We start from the raw sequence: 26,955 nt of genomic DNA on the forward strand, positions 1-26,955 counted from the left end.
CTTAAATGATACTATTTTGAATTTTATGACACTTTGTTTTTAACCGACCCAATTTTTACTTGGCTGAAATCACTTACATTTCATGGCGCTATTCCATAGATTAAAATTTGTAAAAAATAAATGTCTGTAAAAGAATACTTATTTCATCTTGTTTAAACTTTAAACACCTTTACTGCATCTGTACACACCAACTGCATGCCCATATTTGGAAATTTGAATGAATTATGGAACTTTTATATACCCAAGGGGTGAAAATAAACTGGACAAAAGCCGAGCGTGAGGGTGGTTTTGAAAAAATCGGTTTATTTTTTTTTAAGCATGGAAAGCTACCTACAAATTTGCATGTAGTTTAGTGAAATGATGCTGATTAGGAAAATAATTAATTAAATTATATTTGGATATGTGCCCATTAGAGGTGCGCAAGCTTAAAAAGGTAGAATTACCGAAATTCCCGTTCTTACACGTTGTAGCATGGATCGGGTATTGAACACGATACACGTGTGTATTAGCACCCTACTGTAGTCCCGGCGGGGTTATCAACTGCACCAATACACCGGTAAGCAACCAGGGGAATATCATATGAAAAAAGAACTATCATGCATGTTTGATTTGTTAAAGTGTGTCACAAAATTTCCCTAACTGCCGATGTCGGCTATAATTTCGGTATAAACATGCAAAGAAATTAACATATATATTATGTTAATGCCGATATGTTATTGGACATTTTGTATGTCAAATGTTCATTATTTGCATTAAAATTAAGACGATTGTATTGAACACGATACACGTGTGTATTAGCACCCTACTGTAGTCCCGGCGGGGTTATCAACTGCACCAATACACCGGTAAGCAACCAGGGGAATATCATATGAAAAAAGAACTATCATGCATGTTTGATGTGTTAAAGTGTGTCACTAAATTTCCCTAACTGCCGATGTCGGCTATAATTTCGGTATAAACATGCACAGAAATTAACATATATATAATGTTATTGCCGGTATGTTATTGGACATTTTGTATGTCAAATGTTCATTATTTGTATTAAAATTAAGACGATGCTTATTTGCCAGAAAGCGTTTATTTCAAATTCAAAACAAGCAATAATCATACATAATACCAAAATATAAAACTAACAAAATGACAACACTCTCGCTTAACGCAACGTTCAGAAGCACGCGCACTTAACAAAATTATTGCAACTAATGCAAGCTGTAATTAATATGTGACTACTTGCTATACAACCAGTATCATGCGAGAATTGATCTTATTTAATTGTGGTTCCCTCTTTGAATTTATGTTGCCTGTCGACTTTTAGAATAATGTGTCAGTAAGAAATGTATTGCTTGCTCTACAACCAGCATCATGCGAAAATGGATCTTATTTAATTGTAAATCCCTCTTTGAACTTAAGTTGTCAGTCGACTTTTAGAAAAATGTGTCAGTAATAAATGTTTTTCTTCAGTTTCACATGTTTTTTAAGAAAATTTAGTGAAAGATGCAAATGTGTCTTATTTATTTTTTTCTGTGTCTTCAATGTATCTTATTTATATGTGACTGCGTGCTTATTTTTTTTCAAGAAATGAAAGATGCAAATGTGTCTTATTTTAATTTTATCCATGTCTTAAATGTGGCTTATTTATATAAGATAAAATGATATACTGCCAGTGTCATGCAAAAAAGGATCTAATTTCTTAATATCCACATTCACGCTTTGTTCTTTATTAGCACCGTCTTTAATTAGGCTATCTATTTAAAGTACAGATTACTGTGAACTTAATAATTGTGCAACGGTGATGTTGATCCATTATCGTTGTTAATTTAAAATGTAGACAACAAGTTAGCAATTAATGAAATCAGTTATTTTGGAAGTAAATCTAATTGTTTCTGTACAGTAGCCAGGTGGATGTGTATTGAGCGGATAAGATAGGGATCACCACAACAAGTTTCTAATACACAGTATAGACTTCCCCTATTATTATTAATTACCTGATTGGAATAAATAAAGTGTTAAAGATCATTTCATGTGAAAAGCAGGATTTCTGACATAATTTCAATCGTTTTGCTTTTATACACAATTTCATGGAACAATGAATATATTGGCGCGATGGAACACAATTTATAAATCAAGCTGACAGTATAGTATCATTTTTTAATTATGTGTAATTTAATTCGCATCTCTCCCTTAACTCGTTCAATGACACGTGAACTTATATCAATTATAAAACATCACGTGCATCATTAAATATTTTTTTTTAATTATGAAAACATATATGTTCTACATGGTTTTGTTTAGTTTTTTTTCTCAACCAGAGAGACATTATAAAACATTGTTATATATAAAGCGCTTTACTTTTCTACATTACATAAAGATATATCGATTTTTTTGTTAAGTGTACGTGCTTGACATATTTATAAAAAGGCAGTGTTTATTTTTGTAATAAAATCGAAAATTGACATTTAATTTGATGCAATCCACATTGTTTAGCGGCCAAGCGCAGTATTCCGCTCTCGGCGGCCGATGGTGTATTGCAATATATACAATGAAAAGCTGGGTTTCTGACATAATTTCAATCGTTTTGTTGACGCGGAAGTGCTTTTTGGTGGCCAAAAATACTATTGTTCCCTTTATTTAAACCTAAATCAGTATTTTTTTACACTTGAAGGTTTGTACAGCGGGTATTTCGGTACCGGCGCGGGTTTATGTGCTTGTTAAGAATTACCGAAATCCCCGCTAAGAGGCAACATATTATCCTGATTTATGCTTTGATTAAACATTGATAACTAAATTGCAAAAGTGTATAGCATATTGTAAATAAGGTAGTACGATATCATTTGTTTCATCAGATTTGTTTGGAAAATACTTTCTGAAGACTTATTATTACTATGTCATGTTATATTTACATATACTTTTGTGTAACCAATGTTTTAAATGTACATTTTACCTTTTTTACATTCGTTTACACATTTTTCACATTAATAAACTATTTAATAATGGAAAAAATATTCTGATAAGAGTGTTTAAATGATTAACACTAATATGATTGTGTACAAATCAACATTAATGCAAAGCCAAAACCCAAACATAATGACATATAGACCCTTTAAGGCGTAATATGGGGGATTGGCGTAAACATGGGTGATTTCGGCTCTGGGCGTACGAATGTAGCAGTACCGAAATCCCCGCTAATTATTTTCCAAAAGAAGTAACCGAATGGGAGATAATACATGTCACTGGTTGCTAATGAAAAAAAACACTATAATAATTTTGTTGACACTTGAAGGTTTGTACAGCAGGATTTCGGTACCGGCGCGCGTTTAAGTTCTAGTGTAGAATTACCGAAATCCCCACTGAGAGGCAACTTAATGCTGTCAAGAGTGCTTAATAATTAAAATTAATATCAAATTTGTTGCACCTTAACATTCATGTGAAGTCAAAAACCATTCATACCGATGACCTATTGACCCTTTAAGGCGTAAATATGGGGATTTCGGTACTAGGCGGGCGAATTTAGAATTACCGAAATCCCCTTTTCATCATCGCACATTAGTGTAACATAAATTTTAACACAATATATGTAGGGGAACTCATATGATTCGCGTAATGTGAAAATGATTATTATGCTATAATTCGACCACGAAACTTGACGTGACTTAATACCGGACATTATGGAATGGAGCTACGCTTGCCGTATTTGACATAAGACCCATTTTCGCAAATTATCTTATCAATGCTTATATGAATTTGATTGCTATAATCTTATGCGTATTCGACACGGAATTATTGTCAAGGTTTTTCATTTTGTCAATATTTATCATAGCAGGGGACATTGCTGACATCAATATGGATACTGTTTTCATTTTCTGTCGAGTAATGATATGACTTATTATCAAGATTATTTTATAGTACGGTAGCGTTCTCTTCACAATTGAGATTTATTTGTACAGGTAAATTGCTCTTATACTCACCATTCGGACTCGACGATCGGCTCGAATAAAAATGTTAGTCGCTTAAAAGTACAAATTCATCATATTGAGCACGATTATTATTATTATTATTATTATTATTATTATTATTATTATTATTATTATTATTATTATTATTATTATTATTATTATTATAATTATTGTTATTATATAGCTTTTAGAAACTTATACCTTAAAAAAAATCCCATTGGAAAAAAAAATCCCATGGGAAAAAAAATCCCATGGGACAAAAAAATCCCATGGGAAAAAAATCCCATGGGATTTTTTTATTATTTTAAAACACGATATAACGCGTTGAAATCGCGAGAAATGCTCATCATTTGTTAAGAGGTAGTGTTTCTGAAGGTTACATGAATAAATCTCTAAAAATCAGAAAAAAATCCCATGGGATTTTTTTTTTCCCATAAAAAAATGGGATTTTTTTTCTATCAAAGTAAATTGAACGAAAATAAGCACAAATGCTTTAACAATGCTTAAAATCGATAACTAAGCACAAACGAACGTGTTTTATGTTTTTGAAAATCCCATGGGATTTTTTCTCCCATAAAAAAAAGCTGGAGAAAAATCCCATGGGAGAAACCAAAATTCCCATGGGAAAATGAAAAATCCCATGGGATATTACAAAAATCCCATGGGAACCCCAACTTTGCAAATAAAGTTCATAGTGAAGAAAACGCATTTAACAAGCAAAAATAACCAATTATTAATCACAAGTTAGACTTTTATCTTATACTTTATCACAAATAAGCAAACCTTCAAGAAAAAGGGTACTTAAGTTTGCGAAATTTCGGTTTCGCAAAGTTTTTCCGGTGGCCGTTATAGATGCAATTTGAAAGTATGAAAAATTGTCATTAAATCTATAGCCTAATTAGCAAGTAAGGTAAAAAAAAATATTTTAAAACCGAAAGTAGGATTTCTATACGTATACGTACATTTCGACAAAAGCGATTATTCTTGAGTTTTAAAGCGCAAAAAAGATTTCTACCTTGTAACCACCAGATATATTCTCATTGAGATAGATTCAATTAAATATATACCCTAGTTAGCAAGTTATTTATTATTTTTCAAACGCTTCCGCTTTTAAAACCGAAAGTAGGATTTCTAGACGTATACGTCCATTTTGACAGATTTTTACCTTGTTACCACCAGATATATTTTAATTGGCATATGTGACATATGTTTCTTATTTATACTTAAATTAACTATGCCATGTATTTCATTTCAAGGTGTGTGGCTTTAATTTCATTCATCATCTTAGAAGTTCCATTTCGCATTACTGTGCAATATTGCACCCTCATGTTTCACGTGCAGTTGTACCGGCTCACATTCTGGACGCGGCACAGCAAGAAGCCGCGACTGGATATCGACTCCATGCACGCGGAATACTCGAGCTCGAGCAGTGAAACCTCCTCCGAGTCGCACGAACGCGAGATGCAGGTGCTCAAACAAACAGGTGAGCAATGTTATTTAAATACCAAAAGGATATCAACACATGTCCGGGTATCATATTATTCGAATACTGCTTTAGTTTTGAGACAGTAATTAATTATCCGAATAATTGTAAGCAAAAGTATAATATTTGACGGTTTATGTCGGTTTATACATATGTGATAGTATTCGGAGAGAGCATACGAATATCTTGATACAAAATCTGGCAGCCTTTCACATCTCCAAAATATTACCCAGCCTTATGCTTTTCATCAAAATACTGACTGCATCTGCCTTCACGATTACTGAGGATCTTAGCCTCAATCTTAGCCTCAGCTTGACATATTGATCAATGATAATAAGTTATGAGAGTTATATATTTTGGTTATTTGTGTCCTGTTCTGAGAAAACTGGGCATAACGCATGTGCGTAAAGTGCCGTCCTAGATTAGCCTGTGCAGTCCGCACAGGGTAATCAGGGACGACACTTTCCGCCTAAACTTGATTTTCGGCAAAGAGGGACTTCCTTGAAACTAAAAATACCATTAAAGCGGAAAGTGTCGTCCCTGATTAGCCTGTGCGGACTGCACAGGCTAATCTGGGACTACACTTTACGCACATGAATTAAGCCCAGTTTTCTCAGAACAAGACACATTTGATGATCGCTCTTCGAAACTTAGACTTAATTTGACATCCCATATTAGCCAAATGCGATCATGATGTAGCCTTCAAAATGGTGTTGTACACACGTTTTGAATTTCTGCACGACATTTAAGTGAATTATGGGTGGTCAAGCCCATTAAAGTATTCATATACCAATTTCTATGCACATTTAAAGTTAAATTTGAATAATATATTTGTGGATCAATTTGGAAAAGATTACCTTTTCGAAAAATTTGCGGTAGATAAAGCCATTGTATTTGATGGGAACTGAGCAGTTGGTGGTTCGCAAGGTCAATATGGCATGTAAAACGATGTGTTCATATCCTGAAGACGTTAAGATATGATGGAAGCTACATTAAACGGCTAGTTACGTCAAATGCACTACCGCCTGGCTTAACTGGGATGTAAAATAACAAAATGCTTTTCGCCTTGTAGTATTGGCGATTGCAAATCTATACTTACTCTTATGAATTATGTACTCATCCTTTATCGTGTTAATGTTTTGTTTTATGAAATCACAATTTCACGTTTGCATTTACAATCATTCTTAATATTCTTTTCACATAAATGTCAAATTATGATTTTATGTTGTTATTTTATTTAATTCCTACTTTTCGTAAAGCACGAGATGCACCACAACAGGAAGCAAGTGCAGACGGTTGTTTTGACAAAAACACGAATTTGCATTATTCTTTAACTTGACAAGAGATGCCCGTTTGCATGCAACAGTTTACAAATATTTGTTCAAGCAGTTGCGTTTCTTTGCATTTCAGAAAAATGAATTATAATGTAACACAATAATTTATTGCTTAAACAATACATGCCGTAGGTAGTTTCTTGGTAACGTCTGCATCTTTGTAAATAGACGCTTATGAAGCGAAACCTTTCTATTTCGGCATTTTTCCAGTACCATGTTGAGTTCTCTTAGTGCCTGTTTAAGAAAAGAAGATGAATGCGGTGTCGAGAATGTACTTGGGATCATTCTTCACACAATTTCACGATTTTAGACGTGCAAAATGCGCTTGCACGATACGTTTAGTATGGGTTTGATCAAATTCGCAAGATTGCATTGATCACTCGCCATGGCGCTTTTTACCAATATGTGAGAAATTCCCTTTGAATTGTTAAAACATGTGCGTGTATCTTTTAACATAATGTAAACTCAATACATAAAGAGACGTATTGATAATCATTACGATTGCATATCACGAATCAACTTTTGAATTACTTTAAATGTGTTTTTTTTGCAGACGAGAGTGAGGATTTTCCAGAAAAGCCAGAGAATACCCAGGCGGGGGACGTTATAGTTGAAGACTCCGAAAATAACGCAAACCACGGTGAGTTTGAATTAACAGTGCGCGGATATGCACTTTAGTGGCCAATAGGCAGTATTTGACCAAATCTCTAATAGAACGCCATTACCCAGTCGATTTCAATCGTTCACATTAGAATTGCACCGTGACGGCTGGCAAGACATAATGTGACTATATCATTGTATAGGTAGAAAATGGCAGTATGATACCGTACTTCAAATACGACATCATGATTATTTGATAAAAATTGTGGAAAACAATCGATGTAGTCCGTATATTAAGGTATTTAACTCTTTATTCAGAAAGAACTAATATGAAACTTAAATTACTATAGGTAGTTACCGTTCGGTCATTACCATACCATAGTTATTTTTTCCCGTCTCGGTCTCATTGAGCGATTAAAAGTCGCGGAGCCCATAGGCAGTTGCCTACTCGGTCTAATGGGTTATCAGGGTCTAGTGTGAAAGGAGAGAACCCGGATCATAAAAGCCGTAACCACGGCGTAATTATGAGTACAACGGTGAGTGTGGGGACTGAAGGAGCTGGATTATAATATACTTTGATATTTGAAGACTCAGATACTAATTTATACCACAGTGAGTGTGATAGTTGAATACTCCGAGCATAACCCTTTCCACGATGTTTGCTGACCATTATTGTAAACTGACTTATGACAATGATCATAAACTGACCACGCTTGTTAGCTTGTAGAGTTCATATTGCAGGGGGTACTTCCTGTTATCGCCGGATATTCAACTGGATCTGTGGACTGGAGAATGTCGACAAGACTCATATAAACAAGCGGAAGGTACAGTATGTTCCTCGTTTTTTTCACAACGACTTTTCGTAAATCATGAAACACGAATGATTAGATTTAAAGAGGCGATTTCATTCTGTTAAAATCACGAATTACTTTTAAGATTTAACTTTCTTTATTTTATGCTAAATAATAAATAAAGAAAATTGTCAGTGGGACCAAACTTCGAACCATACACTGTTATGAGATAATACCTTATTGTATTACTACTTAGAATCATTCAAATGAAATCGTTGGTATTCGGAGTTTTGGCGCTATTTCAAAGTGAAAACGCGAAAGCTGTTATTGCGCTGACATGGTTGCGGTTAGGGAGACGATTTTTATCCGACAGAGTGCTCATAAAAATCATGAATATCTTCCACTCAACAATGAGTCTGATCATCAACAATCAGATCACACAATGTTTTTTTTAAAAATCCACTTTTCATTATTTCGTTCACCATTCTCTTATCCGTTGCCGTACCAGGGTGTGATTTTACAAAGCATTCTATTTTATTTTAGAAAATCATATTTTAACTGTTGTCAAAAACATATTCCTATTAACATCTCTTCTGTTTTAAAACAATAATTCATTTGAAAATGTAACGTTATGTTTAACTGTATTTGTGTGAATATTTGATTGGATTTACGGATAACGATGCATGTCACGACCTGTATTATCATTACGTCATAGGTTCAGAGGGTGGATATGGTAGATATCGCTGAGCAGCCTCGATGGAAACTCGTCTCCAACGTAGCAGCAGTCGTCTGTATGATATGCATGATCACCGTCGCCATCGTGTTTGCGTAAACACCTTAGCCATCGTGTAGGCCTAGACACCTTAGCCATCGCGTTTATATAAACACCGTCGCCATCGTGTTTGCATAAACACAGTAGCCATCGTGTTTGCATACACACCGTCCCGATCGTGTATGCATAAACACAGTAGCCATCGTGTTTGCATAAACACAGTGCCCATCATGTTTGCCTAAACACCGTCGCCATCGTGTTAGCCTATGCACACAGTTACGCAGCAATTGATCAATATATTGTGTAAACACCCTACTATAAGTACATATATTTAATGAAAATATGTTAAAAACACCGTACTACATTACATTAAAAACACCGTACTACATTACATTAAAAACACCGTACTATATGGAACTTGCTAAGAAGATTGTACAAATATCGTACTCTTAGACTTTTGTGGCTAGATTGTAAAAACCACGCAGTACGTGGGCATTTACGGCTCTTTGGTAAAAACATCATACTACGAAGACATTGTTGAGTGCTTTAGCTTAACACAGTACAATGTGGATATTGCTGAATATATTTAATAAATACCGAGCTACCTATGTATTACTGACTATTTGTATTAACACTGTACTACATCGAAATTTGCAGAGTGGTTTGTTAAAACATCGAACTTCGTGGATATTGATGACTTGATTGAATATATAAACATCCTACAAGGTTTACATGTATGGCTGTATTTGGTTAACGCAATACCATGTGGATATACATGACCAGAGAGTATCAAGATCGTACTGTGTTGTCATTGGTGACTACATGGTATAAAAGCCGTTCTGCTTGGGCTTTGCTGACAGGATTGTGTTACCACCGTTCTACGTAGAAACAGCTGAATGGTTGAAATAAACAACTTATTTTGTTAACATGCTGACTAGATTGTATCAACGCCATATAACGCGGACATTTACGACTATCTGGTTGAAGCACTTTATTACGAAGACATTGAGAGGGGGTAATCACGTGATAGTCAAGATGGCGACGTCAATGCCGAGACAGTTATTGTTCGCCGTTTTATACCCTTTATTACGTTTGTTTATTTTTTAAATGACGCTCATTTTCCAGCCATATCAGTAAAAAGGTGATAAGCGTTAATTTCGTATTTAAATTCGCTTTATATCTCGACTTTACTCCCTGCAAATTTCCTTAGTGGAGCCCTAATTAGGTCATCCAGCTAAGAAATTTGGCAGCGAGTTAAGTCGAGATATATAGCGAATATTACTATGAAATGAAAGCCAGTTACTTTCTTCCTACAGTGGCTGGAAAGTGACCGGAATGAAAAAAATAATACAAGTAATAAAGGATACAAACCGACGAAAAATACCTGCCTCGGCATGGACGTCGCCGTCATGTTTGTCACGTGATTACCCCCTCTTACATTGTTGATTGGTTTAAATTAGCATCGTAAAACGTTGACATTGCTGATAAGATTAAATAAACACCGTTTTACAAAGTTATCACTGACAATACTGTATACCCATAGTACTACGTCGAAAATTGCTGAGTGGTTTGTTAAAACATCGATCCTCGTGGACATTTCTGATTGAATTGAATAAACACTGTACGACCTGACCATTACTGATTACATAGTAAAAGCACCGTTCAACGTGGATATTGGTGGCTAGATTGTATCAACATCTTACTGCTTGTATATTGATGACTAGATGGTATAAACATCGTTAAAAGTTAACATCTGACTGGATTGTATAAACATCGCACTGCGTGGATATTGGTGACTAGATTGTATAAAAATCGTTAAAAATAAACAACTGAATAGATTGTATAAACACAGCCCTGCGTGGATATTGATGACTAGATTGTACACTGTTTGTTCTGCGTGGATATTGATTACTTAATTGTATAAACATCGTTAAAAGTAAACATCTGACTAGATTATATAAACATCGCAATAAGTGGACATTATTGACTAGATTGTATAAACATCGTACTGCGTAGATATTGATGACTAAATTGTATAAACATCGTTCTGCATGGACATTAATGACTAGATTGTATAAACATCGCACAACGTGGATATTGATGACCATATTGAATAAACATCGCATAACGTAGATTGTATAAACATCGCACACTGTGGATATTGATAACTAGATCGTATAAACATAGCACAACGTGGATATTGATAACTATATTGTATAGACATCGCAAAACGTGGATAATAATGACTAGATTGTATAAACATCGCACAGCGTTGATAGTGATGACTAGATTGTATAAACATCGCACAATGTGGATATTGATGACCATATTGTATAAACATCGCATAACGTGGATATTAATGACTAGATTGTATATACATCGCACAACGTGGATATTGATGACTAGATTGTATAAACATTGCACAACGTTGATATTGATGACTAGATTGAATAAACATTGAACAACGTGGATATTGATGACTATATTGTATAAACATCGCACAACGTTGATATTGATGACTGAATTGTATAAACATCGCACTACGTGGATATTGATGACTAGATTGTATAAACATCGCACAACGTTGATAGTGATGACTACATTGTAAAAACATTGAACTGCATGGATATTGATGACTAGATTGTACAAACATCGCACAACTTAGATATTGATGACTAGATTGTATAAACATCACACAACGTGGATATTGATGAATATATTGTATCAACATCGTACTGCGTGGATATTGATGACGAGATTGTATTAATTAACTTTATAATGTTAGACGAGAACGTGTTTAATTTGTAACACGGCCAATACGGGAAAAGGTCGGCCAATACGAGATTCAGCCAATCAGAAACCATGAAAACTCGGCCTTATATGAGAATCTAAAATTTCGACAATCTTGGACGCCATTTTGAAGTTGTATGCTTAGTTTTTGTGCAAAAGTTTAAATCTTTAAAATATAATATTGCAGCTCTCAGCCCCATATATATTCAGCTCCCATTTTCGACAATAACAATAGTTAAGTATAACCACAACAGTAAGGTTCAATATTTGAGCATATGTACATTCATAACAACTTTGAATATTTTCAAGCTACAATGAGCGCCGAAAGCAAAACTAATTCGAAATCATGGAGGATTTACAAATTGCAAATGCAATTTCTAATGGCATTACGTACGTTTTCAATCGTTATTGTCTTTCTTAGTTGTATTAAAAACAACGGTAGTGGATACAGTGTGACTGGATTGTTATTCAGGTAAATTTTGCATAATTGTTGCAAATTTTGTCAAATTGTTTTCCTGCATCATGTAATGTCTTGAAAGAATCTTTCGTCATATAGACGACTTAATTGTTATTGTTTGCATTCGGGATTTTGCGCGCATGCGCACTGACTGGTTGGCAAAAACACTGGTTACAGTAACGTAAAACATGTATAAAGGTCTTTTGTTTAGTCAATAAATTTATAATAAAACCGATATAAACATTAAAACTCTTAAAAATGGTGCACATATATCATATTTAGTACCGAATAAATGTATATTCACAAATATCATTTTCTCTTCAAAAAATACGAAGTAGTTATAAGCATAGAGTTAACGTGAACGGAAGACTAAATACTGACAATACCTCAAAACAAAACAATACATTAGCCGTATTTGTTCTGATAATAAGACGTGAATGAAGTATATTTCAACACTTATAAAACATATCTTAAGTTTATTATAATTATAAGCGTTGTGGTTAGTGTTTATTTTTATAAGCGATCGATAGTGTCAGAGGTGCATTTAATCAATTATAAAACAAAGCCCTAAAAAGCGGAATACATTACAATTTTTAAATATTCTGGTAATTTTCATATTGAATAAATTTGCATTTCGTATACATTGAATGACAATAAAAATACAATTTAGTATACAAACAAAAAAAAACCTGCATATTAATTTTGCAAATTGAACTGTCTTTGCATATATATTGAAATCTCTTGACTAGTTATAAGGATTGATAAAAATATAGCATTTTATGATAAATGCATACATTTAATTTATTTAACGAAATTATGTTTTACCATATTGTGATTGCTTGTATTCAGTCTTTTAAAAGTATATTCGTCATTCAGTAAACCTGTTTAGTACTCTGGTTTGAATATTTGATGTGTTACACGTATTTGCTTTAGAAATATGTTTTATAATTTAGAAATTATCTGGTAAATATTGAAAAAAAACAATACAGAATATTGCTTGTGCTTCTTATTATCCCATTATCCCCAAGTAGGAATTCAGCTTGTGACAAGCTAAAGATAAATGCTTTTAAATCGCTGTATGTATAAAAACTATGGCAAAAAGACCCAGGAATTAGGGCAAAACAACCCAGGGCAAACGGGTATTAGGGCGAAACTACCCAGGGGCGAACAGGTATAAGGGCGTAACGACCGGGATTCGACCTTAAGGATAACCCTAGCAAAACAGAGACAATAACTATTGTTTAAAATATACAATAAGGTGTGCAGGAAACTTAACATTTGGTTTGGGGAGCTGCACAAAATAATGGTGATCCAACGAAATATTGAATTGAATTTAAAAACTAAAAGCAACAAATAAACAGTGGAACGACATTCGCCTAATGAGAGACTGTCTCTTGATCGGGAGACAACTGGCACCAATATGAGGACAGTATCACATAAAGGAGACATTTTCACAACTTTTGAGAAAAAACATTGTACCCCGATGTGGAGACATTTTACCATGTAAGAGACACAGCAATAAAGGCATACAGTGGCTATTTTGGATCATATCTCCGCATTTTGAACGGGTTTTGCGCATGCTTATTCTAAGTTTTTCTGTCGCGAAATTGAAATTCATCAAGACATGGACCAGGGCTCAGGCAATTCCATCACGTATTTACTTTAGAAAAGACGCTGAAACATGTCAAACTAGTACTTTCCGTGTCCAGAACACAATAATCCACTAAATTACTTAACGTTAACGTATGCAAAAGAGATTTAAACCGATGAAAAACACTTTATTCTAAGAATCCATTTCGTCAGCCATTTTGTGTGGCTTCGCGCATGCGCAGACGAGACTCCGGAGTTAGACAAAGTGTTACGATTGTCCAACTCACTGAGTGAATACCTGTCTACATTGAGCATGCGCAAAGCGTATCGTGTATATACAAATATACAAAAAAGATGGTATTGCTTTCCAAAAGTGAAACTGCTACCCACTAATTGTGTTTAAGAATGTAGGCTCTGTATACATATTGAAACCTGCAGATTTATTTAAAACAAACAATTTTACTGGGTCCTATTAGTGTTGGGTCTTGGCCCCATATTTAGATACGCCCCAATAAGTATACCATGGACCCAACAATTTGGGTGCGTTATTTGCAATAGTCCCAACAAGTCGGTGAGTATTATGGCAAAACATTTCTTCAACATAACTGTTCAGTTGTGACTTTTGCTAAAATCATTTAAACCTTTATTGCATTTCATATTTGTTTTAAAATAGTGCACATCTATTAAGGAAAAACTTCATTAAATGTATTTATTATTGGTGTATGATTGAATAAAGTTGTTATTCAGGTTTTGAAGGTGCGCATGTTCAATGATGCGGAAATCAAGATTTCCTCGTGCATAGATTTGTAGGTTTGTTCATTCGACAAGCAAGCAGGGAAGAGCGTTGACGTGCTTTAAATCGTTTTATTTTTTATTTGTTAATGCTATGTTTTGTTTAAAGGCTAATATTATGCTTTATGTGTTTCAGTGAGTGTTAAGAGAGTAGAAGGATGGCTTAAGATAGAAAGGGGCATTGGTTCCGGACATTAACGAGTATAATTGTTATACTCCATTTTTCACAGTTCTATGTATAATGACACTTATTTGCCATTCATACTTTATGGCAATGTTGTTTTTTTGGAACCAGTGTTTGTGCGTGTGTTTTCAAGAAATAAATTACCCTGCTTGTCATGACACCTAACAAATGTGTTTGTTTTTATTATAAATGGTTAGATGATAAATAATTTATGCTTGACATAAAATGAAATGGAATATAAAACATAAGTACGTTAAACACGACGCTGTTAATAAAATTGCAAATAAAAGAGTCATTGGCTTGTATCGAACGTGGCTTTACTGCACAAAAGTTTGGACCAAAGATGTTAACAAGAAAACGTCATAATAAGTCTTCGAACCATACAAGCTATATAACTTTTGCAACACGATACACAAGTGTTTTAAAGCTCAATCATACTTATTTATCTCGAGACAGTTTAGTTTCACACAGAGATGCCACATGTTCTGAATTTCATGAAAACTACCAAAATCAACAACCGCAAAACATGTGCAAAAACATAAAGGTGTTGAATCAAGAAACATGTGTTACATCTTAATATTTAAATGGTTTTCACGTGAGCTTTAGAGAAGAACTTTACGCTTTTGCTAAGCGATTCTGCATCCGGCTTTTTAACTTGAATCGATCATAGACAAAAGATATCCACTTGAGATAAATTTAAAATTTTTTAAATAAAACGTAAACGTTCGGAAACAGTCAAATGTTTATCGACTTACGTGCAAATCATTGATAGTTCATAAATATCCCAGGGTATAATTGAATATATCACAAATCAACGGCAAGTCTTCTGAAACGAAAGTAAACATCTCCCGTGTTATCATGTGTTGCAGCGTTTGTTTATATTTATATGGGACGCTGTCAAGCGAGACGGGCGATAATCAATAACGCTTTAAACAACGGCGTAGTAATAGAAAAGAAACGACAAAAAAGCGAAAAGTATGCTCGCTTATCTTTGGTGCCCATCGTATTTACAGTACATATATTTCAGTCTTACAAAGGGATTAAGTATATTTATCAGAATATGTAGGTGTCGGATAGCTGTTTATTTCGTCAGAATAGGTAGGTGTGGGATAGCTGTTTATTTCGTCAGACTATGAAGTTGAGGGATAGCTGTTTATTGCGTCAGAGTAGGTAGGTGTGGGATATCTGTTTATTTCGTCAGAGTAGGTAGGTATGGAATATCTGTTTATTTCGTCAGAGTAGGTACGTGTGGAATATCTGTTTATTTCGTCAGAGTAGTAGGTGTGATAGCTGTTTATTGCGTTAGAGTAGGTAGGTGTGGGGTAGCTATTTATTGCGTCAGAGTAGGTAGGTGTGGAATAGCTGTTCATTGCGACAGAGGCGACAGAATATATAGGTGTGGGATAGCTATTTATTTCGTCAGAGTAGGTAGGTGTGGGATAGCTGTTTACTGCGTCAGAGTATGTAAGTGTGGGATATCTGTTTATTTCGTCAGAGGAGTTAGGTGTGGGATAGCTGTTTATTGCCTCAGAGTAGGTAGATGTGGGATATCTGTTTATTTCGTTAGAGTAGGTAGGTGTGGGATATCTGTTTATTTCGTTAGAGTAGGTAGGTGTGGGATATCTGTTTATTTCGTTAGAGTAGGTAGGTGTGGGATAGCGGTTTATTGCCTCAGAGTTGGTAGGTGTGGGATATCTGTTTATTTCGACAGAGGAGTTAGGTGTGGGATATCTGTTTATTTCGTAAGAGTAGGTAGGTGTGGGATATCTGTTTATTTCGTTAGAGTAGGTAGGTGTGGGATATCTGTTTATTTCGTTAGAGTAGGTAGGTGTGGGATAGCTGTTTATTGAACGTTTAAGAAAGTAAGATAGTGAAGATAGTTGCGTTCCTTTGAACAAATTATATAACTCGCAGGACTCGGATTATTTCCACTAAATATATAAATATAGAGACTTCGAAATAATCGTTGTATGGATCGTGTATAAACAATATATTATAAGGTATATCGTATTTATCATTACGTATCGCCTTATCTCGTACATGTCAAATATCTAACATGTGATAGGTGACTAGTATACATCATTGAGTACATGTATCTCATTATAATTACAACTGTTTGTATGTTGAAACAACCAGCATTTTGCTCGGTTAATTCGCTCAAACGACCTGTGTTTCCCGATCAACCCAGCGCGAGTGCAAATTAATACATGAAAATTAACGATCGTACTACTTTTTTGGCAATAAGTGGCCAGATAAAATCATAGTATTTTACGAAGTTTTCATTCGTCAATTATTCAAAAGTGAACTTACTCATTGTTTGATGCGAACGTTGACTTTATGCCGTTCGACGTAGATTAAACCGAAAGTTAAAATATATTCATAGGTCAACGAATTAAAGTTCGATGTGTCCCTTTGCTTAAATTTTAATAACTGCAGCTATCATACTTAATGAATTGTAATTATTGCATGTTAATATCAGTTTTCTCCATTTTATCGGGATATCACCCTTTAGATAATTGCGCATTTACGATGATATGCAGAGCTATTATTAAGTTTTTATAATAACAACACTGACCCGAAAATTACCATTCATGTTTCAACCGTAGGCCATAAATGACTTCTATACGCTGGCACGTGAATCGAGTTTCGACTTCATCGGATGACATATCGAGTACGTTAGCCCGAAACTAACTCTTTACAAATGAAAAACGTCAATATGATTTGCGAGAGACATGAGCGTCATTTAACGACTTGTTTATGCAAAAGAATTTCGGTGATGGAAATTAACGTTTACATTCGCATACGAATTGGGCTTATTTTGAATTGAAAAAACATTGGATTATTCAAGCTGAATGCATGGTTATTCAAGCTGAATACAGGTATATTCAAGCTGAATGCAGGGTTATTCAAGCTGAATACAGGGTTATTCAAGCTGAATACAGGGTTATTCAAGCTGAATACAGGGTTATTCAAGCTGAATACAGGATTATTCAAGCTGAATACAGGGTTAACGGAAAAGTGAACAACAATTATTTCTTAAATAAAAACCTATTACTATGAAAGTTGAAACACCCTTTAATAATAGAATATTCTAGAGAGTAATATTCAACATATTGTATGTGTAGTGTTATTTTGCTAATTTACATTCAGTAAACTTGTTTTATCTGGCAATCTGCGAGCCTTTTTAATCGACCGCGGGATTCAATACGGCAACTTTGTTTGAGGAGGAAAACATATTGTGATTTTCTACATGTTCTTGTGGGGAAAAAAAGGGACTACTAAAAAATAAAATATATATAATTATTCATTTATTAAATAAAAATATTCATGACAAAGTATGCAACACGAAAACATCTTTTGACCTCTAAACTATCCATTGCATCATCAACATGGGCGCAGATAAAATATTCAAATTAAGGCATACGTTGGCTAAAAGCCTTACATCATTATCAAGTATTCATAATCCGTAAATGAATACAAGACGGCCACGATGGACTTTCGGCGCTAACATAAGTTCTTGGACATTAGTTATATAAGACTTTACCTGAGAGAAGGTAGAAACTTATGAAGAAAACAATAGGAAAAACATGAATGAATAATACATTCGTCCATAGGACAAGGCTATCCATACATTCCACTTTTGTTTTTAATGTTCGCTTAAGTCTAAAACACGCTGCTTGTGGCTTAATTTGACTTTTGACCTCTCAGTGGGACCTTGACCTTTGAGGTTATGATACGGTTTTTCCCACAAAATGCCTGTCGTCTCCTCTTGGTTGTCATTTGTGGTAAGTTATCATAATAGCATTATGAGTGTCAAAGATACAGTCAGAACAAGCTTTTTAATGACCGAATTTGATTGATAAATTCTCAAGTGTTCCCTTGAAATTTAAGGTAGGGGAAACGTTTTAAAAGCTAATATTCAACCTTATAACGGATCGAATTCGTGTTTAAAATACATCAATATAAAGCAAAGTTATGACGAAACAGGAATGTTAAAGCTGTTTTATGGTAAATATTTAATGGATCTTTACGTTTAACGTTGACCATTGAGGTAGGGAAATGGTTATTACAAGCCTCACTTCGTCATAAAATGGTTTACTTTTGGGTTATTTGTGGTTCCCTAAATATATGGCAACGTAATGGCTAAACGTGAATTTGTAAACTGTTTTATTGCTAGAGTTGATCTGAGACAGGGAATTTCGTTCACGATTACAAAATGACCGATTAAAGACGTACAATGCAACTGCTATATGCTGCTTTATTTGAAATGGGGCATTTCAATCATCGTTCCTCAAATACAACAACAAGCATATGATACACACACGTAATTTTAACTTTAATACATAAAAAAGCAGCCAACGGCGAGTTACTGTGTCAGTCATATATTCAATATAAATTAAAATTGTATGACATGTGACATTCGCTAAATTTATTTCCAGAGTGTAAACAAATCTGATTATTTTCGATCTGACTTGATGACCTCGTTTTAGAACGCACGTCATCCAGATTTGAGCTCGGCCTAGAAATCGTCAAGACAAACTTTTGGCCGACGTTTCATAAATATTGAGTCACAATTTTGGCCTCAAGCGTGGTAGCAATGCGTATATAAGATTAGACATGGTGACTTTGTTTTTGGACGGAGAAGACTGTGATTCTAGAAATGACAAGATAAACATTCTTATTCAGTATCATCAAGAACGAATTATGACTACGGCCACTAAAGTGGTTATAAGGTTTTTCTTACATTTGACGCAGAGACTTAATCGCCAAGAAAACATTTTCACCAAAATAATCAAGAATGAGTCATACTGTCATTTTCTAGAGAGGTAATACGCTGTGTGTTTTAATTGACCTTGTTACCTAGGATTTTGGTCGCAAATGATCCATATATAAACTACAGTTGTAGCAGTTTGAACGTTTTATCATGCACACGTTATGCCGCAAAATCAAAAAACTAACCGTCGTGCTCAGGGAAGCAAATACAAAAACATGCAAACAGGACCACGATGGACATGTAGCGTTCACTTGAGTTCACGGACACCAATTACTTAAGACTTGATCTAGTTTTAGACCTCCGTGACCCAAAATCCAATTTGACCAACATAATGTCAAAATAAATGCTCTAACAACAAGATCCATTAAGACTGAGTCATATATGTTTGCCTGGAGTGGTATCAAGTAGATTATACAATAAGACCAGGTTACACAAAGTTGTTGGGCGAATCTGACCAAACTTTGACCTTGGCCTGCCATTGTTTAGAGTGGTAATAAGAGTTTTTAATGGTTTGACCTATTTATGAATTCAATCCGAAATGAAACTCGTTCTAGATATTGTCTAAATCAACATTATAATGAGGTTCCATCCAGATTGAGTCAAAATGTTATAATAAGGATATTTTATGAATTTGAAATGGTGAAATATTGTTTGACTCACGTAACTTAGATTCAATCTTTTATTTGCCTATTTATTGTCCAAGTAAATATTGTGGATAAGATTATCAAGAATGACTTCTTAATGTGGCTTACAGAGTGGTAATCATGTTTGTTTTTATTCGACCCAAATACCCATTCTGGGGCGAACATGACCAACCTTGGAACTCGGCGTAGACATTGTAAATATACACTTAAGTTTCATTTACGTGCTCAAAAGAGCTTATTTAACAAGAGGGTTATGTTTAACGTATATTGAAACTCGACCATCTTATCAAAAGTTGATGATTCACATTACACGACGCCGGACTTAGGTTGTTACAAAAACTAATTTTGGGCACGTCGTGCTCAAAACAGTTAAAAACAAATACAATGCGTGTTATGTTTTAAAGTCAATGTGCCGACAATCAAATTATTTCTGAGTTAACTACCGTTATCAATATTTAAGAACTTTGTTTGTTTTAGACATTGTCAAAAGTTAATAAAGGAGAGGACCTGTACAGACCGACCAGTTCACATATATATGAAAGGAAAAAATATGGTGTTTAACAGGTCATATGATATGTATTTAAAATGCTGAAATAACAACATAAACATAGCAAAGCGGCAAAATTTTACTTCGATGTTTCAATATTCATAATAATATAGTAAGGTAATATTTAAACATAACATTGACAACGCATGTATGTTTTAAATATAAAACAGTTCAACATAAACTACCATTCGAGGATAACAATGTTTATCAACATAAATACCGTGTTATGGTCAAAATATGTAGACATCTTTTAAAAGGATTAATCGTGTAAAGGTTTCATTTAAGCTCAGTAAAAATAACACATTTAGAAGAATTGAGATTGATAAGTAATGAACTGTTAATTTGTATGTTAATTGCTAGTATGCATAATTATTCAGTTATTGTGCTTCTTGTCCAAACCAAGAATTATAGTAAGATTGTGTTATTAACGCATTCATATTTATACAATACACGTATTGGTGTTAATAAAAATACATTAAATACAATTATAAACATATAATCTAAAGAAATATTATGATATTTTAGCAAATTGATGTTGGTCTGTAAAAAAGAACAGTAAATTATGTTAAATGTTTTCCCGATTAAAGAATGATCACATGTATGTACATGTAACATTATATATACCCACAATTACGGTTATAAATAAATTATACTTTAGGATCATATTTTCTGGTTGATATCCAAAGGTCAGCAGTATATATACAAAGAAATAAAGTCGTAAGTGCAACAAACTCTGAAAGCACGCATCAATAATCCCATCTACGGGTTATTCGACCACAAACTATAATAAAAAATATGATTCCGATTCTGACACCATGTATTTGTCTAAGTTTGCATTTTAAATCGAATTCCTGTGAATATTAGTTTTCTATATTCAGCCCACCTTTATTCTTAGCATATAAAACACTATAATGTCGATTGCATTCATACAATTAATGGAATGACGTAACATTAATTGATACAAAATCAAACAATCAATATGAAGTTGTATTAAGGGACACTATAATGGATATAACATCTTCAAATAATTTATTTAAAATAATTTCAAAAACTGGAACATTTTGTACAAATATTTTTTTAGATTCAAATTATGTAATGATAATGTTACATTACTTGCTGAAAATCAAGTTAAGTTTGAAACGAATTGATAGGGAGCATTTAAACAAGTGTATTTCACTGTTTAATTACACTGAAGTATTTAGTACTATTTATCGAACAATAAACGCCGTCGATTTGTTTTCTCTAGAATAATCCACATTTTATATACTCATTTTAACAAAAACAAGCGGATTGTCGTCAATAAATTATAAACAAACAACGTTCTACTACAAGCCGTATAATGCCATTCATAATTTCAGATTGAAAACTTCAGAAGTCCTTATGAACGTTATGTACGCGTATGCAAGTAAAAACTTGAACATATGGGCTGTGCTCTGTGAAAAGGGGTTTTAATGCATATGCGTAAAGTGTCGTCCTATATTTGCCTGTAAAGTCCGCACAGGCTAATCAGGGACAACACTTTCCGCGTTTATGGTATTTTTTGTTGGCAGAAAGTCTATTATTATCAAAACATCCAGTTAAGGCGTAAAGTGTTGTCCCTGATAAGCCTGTGCGGACTGCATAGGCTTATCTGGGACGACACTTTATTCACATGGATTTAAACCCCTTTTCCAAGAGCGCTGCCCATATGTTCAAGTTTTTACTTGTATACGCGTATATACGTCTATAAGGACTTCTAAAGTTTTCAAACTGAAATATTATTTCTTATTTAGTTGTATCAAGTTTTATAAAAATATATTTAATGTAATGCCAGGACAAATACATGCACGGAGAACAAAATTGAGGAAAACACGCACGGACTGACGGACGACGGACAACATGGTATCAAAAAGGCCCCTTAAGCATTATGTGCTCAGGTGAGCTAACAAACTTTACATTAATAGCATAATAAGCTATTACATCATAGTTAATTTGTTATACTTAAATTGTACACGTCTTTATATTTTATAATTAGCGTTCAAAGTACATGCATGCGATATTAACGAATAGTAAAAAAACTAAACACTTATAATAATTTTAAACAGTCATGTAACATTTACAGAACACGTATAAAACTAAAATGCCTGAGCGATACACATTGTTCTACAAATAAAACTTAAAATGTTGATTGCATTTGACAGGATACATCATTTACGGTGTAACACGTTAACCATCTATGTACTAGAGGCATCGTTTTGTCACAGTTATATATTGGCTTACGGCATTTAAGATACTATGAAATGTAAATAATTTTACTGAAGCGACTGAGTACTAGTTACTGGTATGTAAGTGATCAGTAACTACAAGCTTGAAACGATCCTTACGTTTGAATGTATGGTCTAACATAAATAAAGTAATAATTATGAGAACTCAATGTAAAATGTATTGACATGTAATAACATAATTATCCTTATGATGGCATTAATCGTCTTACAATTTTAAAGTAAGAATAAAAAGTAAAATATAAACATGTAATAAAAAAGATGCTCCTTATGTTGGCATACATCGACTTACAATAATAAAGTAACAATTAAAAGAATAATGTATATACAGGTAATAACAAAATATTTCGTATGTTGGAATTAATCGACTAACATCACTATTTATGTATGACGAATTATGCATTTGCATTCTATTTTCACAATTTGTTTACATAATTATTTTCTCAGGACGACGTTTAGTTAACAGCAGTACATAACGTACATGGTCATGTTATGCATGACAAAAACAAAACAATAACCATAACGGCTATGCCAAAAAGTTAAACACAAATTTGAATTCACATATGTAAATCATTTTAACAAAACACATATACATGTGCAAAAAGACATTTCAAAAGCAAGCTAAAATGTGAAAGTTAACATTTTTTTTAGACAACTGCATACAGTTAATGCCAATTGCATCAAAGTGCACAATTTAAATAGGGTATTTACTTTCTATATACATTTACACACCTTTTTTTCCTTTAATTAACATGGTTATTCTAAATTCCCAAGGTGTAAAAAATATATTCACACCTTTATATTTACAGATACAAATTATATTTGGAATTGGATTAACATACATTTGCAATAAACCATTTCAACTCGCAAAACGATACAACGTATTACACGTCAAACTACGACACATTAACAACGTCAAAACAAATATGAACTTACCTTCATTTACACCACAAACGTCAGTATTACAAAATAACACTATAAAACATTACACCCCCGTTAACAATGACGGCACAATATTTATTAAAAAAAAGCACAATAGCACAAAAGCGAATTTCCATATACGCAACATCACAAGTAGGTATTGTCACAAAACTCATTTAGTAGCAAACTATCTGGGGAAGGAATTACTATCTCTTAAAATGCTGATTAACATGTATAGCATCGCTGTTTTTCTTCCCATCAATGGGAATATAGCGTAACCATAGACGCTTGAGAAATTGACAGTACAATGAAACGTGCGGCGGACGTTATCCTTGGTGCAGTTCTACATCTTCAATCACTGTCTTTTTTTATTTTCTAATGGATTGCCTAACGAAAACATGACGGAGAACCTGTTCAAATATAAAAGAAAAAACACAAATAGGCATTATGTTTGTGTATAGTATTATACAATCTTTTAAAATTTACCAATGAATACATATGTTATTAATATTCATTATATATTTTAAACAAGCATGAGCTTTATAATTCTACATAAAATCAAACGTTTATGAGTATCTCTCTATTTAAATGTTGTCTTTTTTACGCCGTTAACAATTTACAGTAACATTTTAAGTGCGATACAAATTTGATATATTTCCGGATCTTTACCTCCAAGATCTAAGCTTGACGTCATTTCACAAGTATGAGTCTGGTATCGTTGATGCTCAATATAAAACCTCACGGCAGAATGGCTGTCCCTGCTCTCTTCATTAATATCTGCAGAGGGCTTGATGACCGACACATCAAAAAATAAGGTAAACGTACTGAGCGCAAAATTATGTTATTTTTTACCTATACTATAAAACCTAAACAAAATAATTTGAAACATTATCCTACATGTTCATACATAGCATTTGAACTAATTATTATTTATGAATACATTATACAATAGCAATTATGTTCATGACCGTTAACGCTCATAAACTTAGTTTGCAGTGTAGATAAAACTAACGTGTCGTATCGACTGATACAATGATTTTTCGTTTGAATGTAATTTTAACGTGACTGAAATCTAGAGTTAAAGTTGGTACTCATTTTTTGTTCACTAAAATTAAAACTTAAATACAGGCTGTAATGGTCACTACGTGTATATCAGTCGGAGCCTTATTGTATTAATTTAATTTTGCATACTTATGCATTTATGTAAAGAATTATTAATATTTGCATATTCATACATATCGAACATTCTGTAAAAGTCATCATTTCTAGCCTCGTCGCGCTAATCAGTCGAGCGTCTGCTATGAAAACCGAGATATTTTTATTTTTTACTTTTTTTTCGAAGACCAACGGACTTGAAGCAATTCGTTTTAAATTTACATCATTATAATAAAACAAGAGGGACATAACGGTCTTTAAGCGCTCACACGCGTTCATGGACACCAATTAGGGAAGTCTTGGCCCGATAGAATGAACGAACTTAGTAAGAGAACAATTACATTGACATGATGATCAAGAAATCTGTCCATAGAGCACGGTTGACCCAATACTTTTTGTCTTAAAGCCCTGCTTATTTCCAACATAACCTTGATATAGCAAAAATTTGATTTTTGACCTCTACGTGTGAACTTGACCTTTGAAGTAGGGAGACTTGTCAAAAACCTGACTATCAATCTCCGCACGGTAGTCATTTGTCGTACGTTGTTTCAAAAATGAATGATAAATAGAAAAGTAACAGACTGGACAAGCTGGTTTGTAACCAAATTTAGTTTAAATACTTTTATTTAAGTTCGATTGCATGAATCGTTTAAGGCTTGCTGAAAAGCTCTCAAGTCCAATTCCTTGGTAGAACCCGTACTTGGTCACTATTGGGATGATCGACAGAACGATCACATAAACTCGTGGGTTTACGGTCTCTAAGCAGACACAAAATCTACACACTTTGACCTCTCAATGTGACCCTGACCTCGTAGGTAGGAGCCAACAAAATAAAATACAGTGTGCACATGGATGTCGCTAACGGCAATGAATTTAAAAGATCATGAAAAAAATAACAAATTGCAGTCCAATTAAGTTGTTTTATAGAGAAAACATATATTTCAAGAGTAAGGTTAACCTTTGTGGTGGAGAGACAGTAGCACGCGACATGTCGTATTATGATGTATATAATTTGTGCCAAGTTTTACAATCCAACAATATAAAGCAAAGTTGTTGCTGAGATTGGCATGTTCAAGCTGTTTTATGATAAAATTGGAAAATCATGACCAAATGTATTGGAAAAGCATGACCATATGTATGACCACATCTTACTTTTCGCATCCAAGTGTGACCTTGAACTTAGAAGAAGGTAGACGATTGTTACACATGAGATTTTTTATGAAATGACCAGGTAATCTTGTTTTCTGAAAAAAGTGATCCAGATTTGAACTCGATTGTTTAGATAAATAATCTTACTAAGTTCGATCAAGAAATGATGAAAAATGCGGCCTTTAGCGTGGTAACGAGGTAAACGTTGACTACGCAAAACGGACACCGACCGACAAAGGACGCCGTTCTTAGGGTGATCCCAATAGCGCACTTTGAGCATTTCGTGCTTAGGCGAGCTAGACAAAATCAATAATTTAATATACAACATATATTTCCAGAGTTTCCATTTTACGTATTTAAGGACTATCCAAAGTGTTCGCCTTAGTTACAATACAAACGATTATAACCGCAAACCACACTCATTAAATGCATTTTGGTGGATTCTTTCCCTGTCTGTAGTTTACAGGCCAGGAAGTGCAATTTGACACATGTTTAGCTGAATTTTTACACTTAATTTAAAACATATTTTGCAAAAACGGTATACCTAAAACATGTAAAAATGCCAAATAAATACATTAAATTCATTGATTTGCAATTGAACCATAAAAACAAAACTATCCGCGTGACACAAATTGATGTGTGTTTTTCAGTCCATTATATAAAATATAGGTTATTTCTCACTCTTTTGTCGATTAAAGCATTATATTCGAATATAGCAAAATGTATGAACATTAATCGATATCAGTTAAATTATAATG

The 26,955-nt window shown here is 33.7% G+C and overlaps 1 protein-coding gene across 1 annotated transcript in view; it reads left to right on the plus strand.

Moving 5' to 3' along the window:
• The window catches only part of LOC127863793 (uncharacterized), a 147,444-nt gene that overhangs the window by 16,613 nt on the left and 103,876 nt on the right, over positions 1-26,955 (plus strand). The window contains exons 2-5 of the mRNA XM_052403454.1: positions 5,295-5,436; positions 7,324-7,410; positions 8,112-8,194; positions 8,877-9,023. Coding sequence (XP_052259414.1) covers positions 5,355-5,436; positions 7,324-7,410; positions 8,112-8,194; positions 8,877-8,993 — 369 coding nt within the window. The 5' untranslated portion in view covers positions 5,295-5,354 and the 3' untranslated portion in view covers positions 8,994-9,023. The remainder of the gene's footprint in view (positions 1-5,294; positions 5,437-7,323; positions 7,411-8,111; positions 8,195-8,876; positions 9,024-26,955) is intronic.

Source organism: Dreissena polymorpha, unplaced genomic scaffold (genome assembly GCF_020536995.1).
Source record: "Dreissena polymorpha isolate Duluth1 unplaced genomic scaffold, UMN_Dpol_1.0 chrUn038, whole genome shotgun sequence".
Classification (NCBI taxonomy): domain Eukaryota; kingdom Metazoa; phylum Mollusca; class Bivalvia; order Myida; family Dreissenidae; genus Dreissena; species Dreissena polymorpha.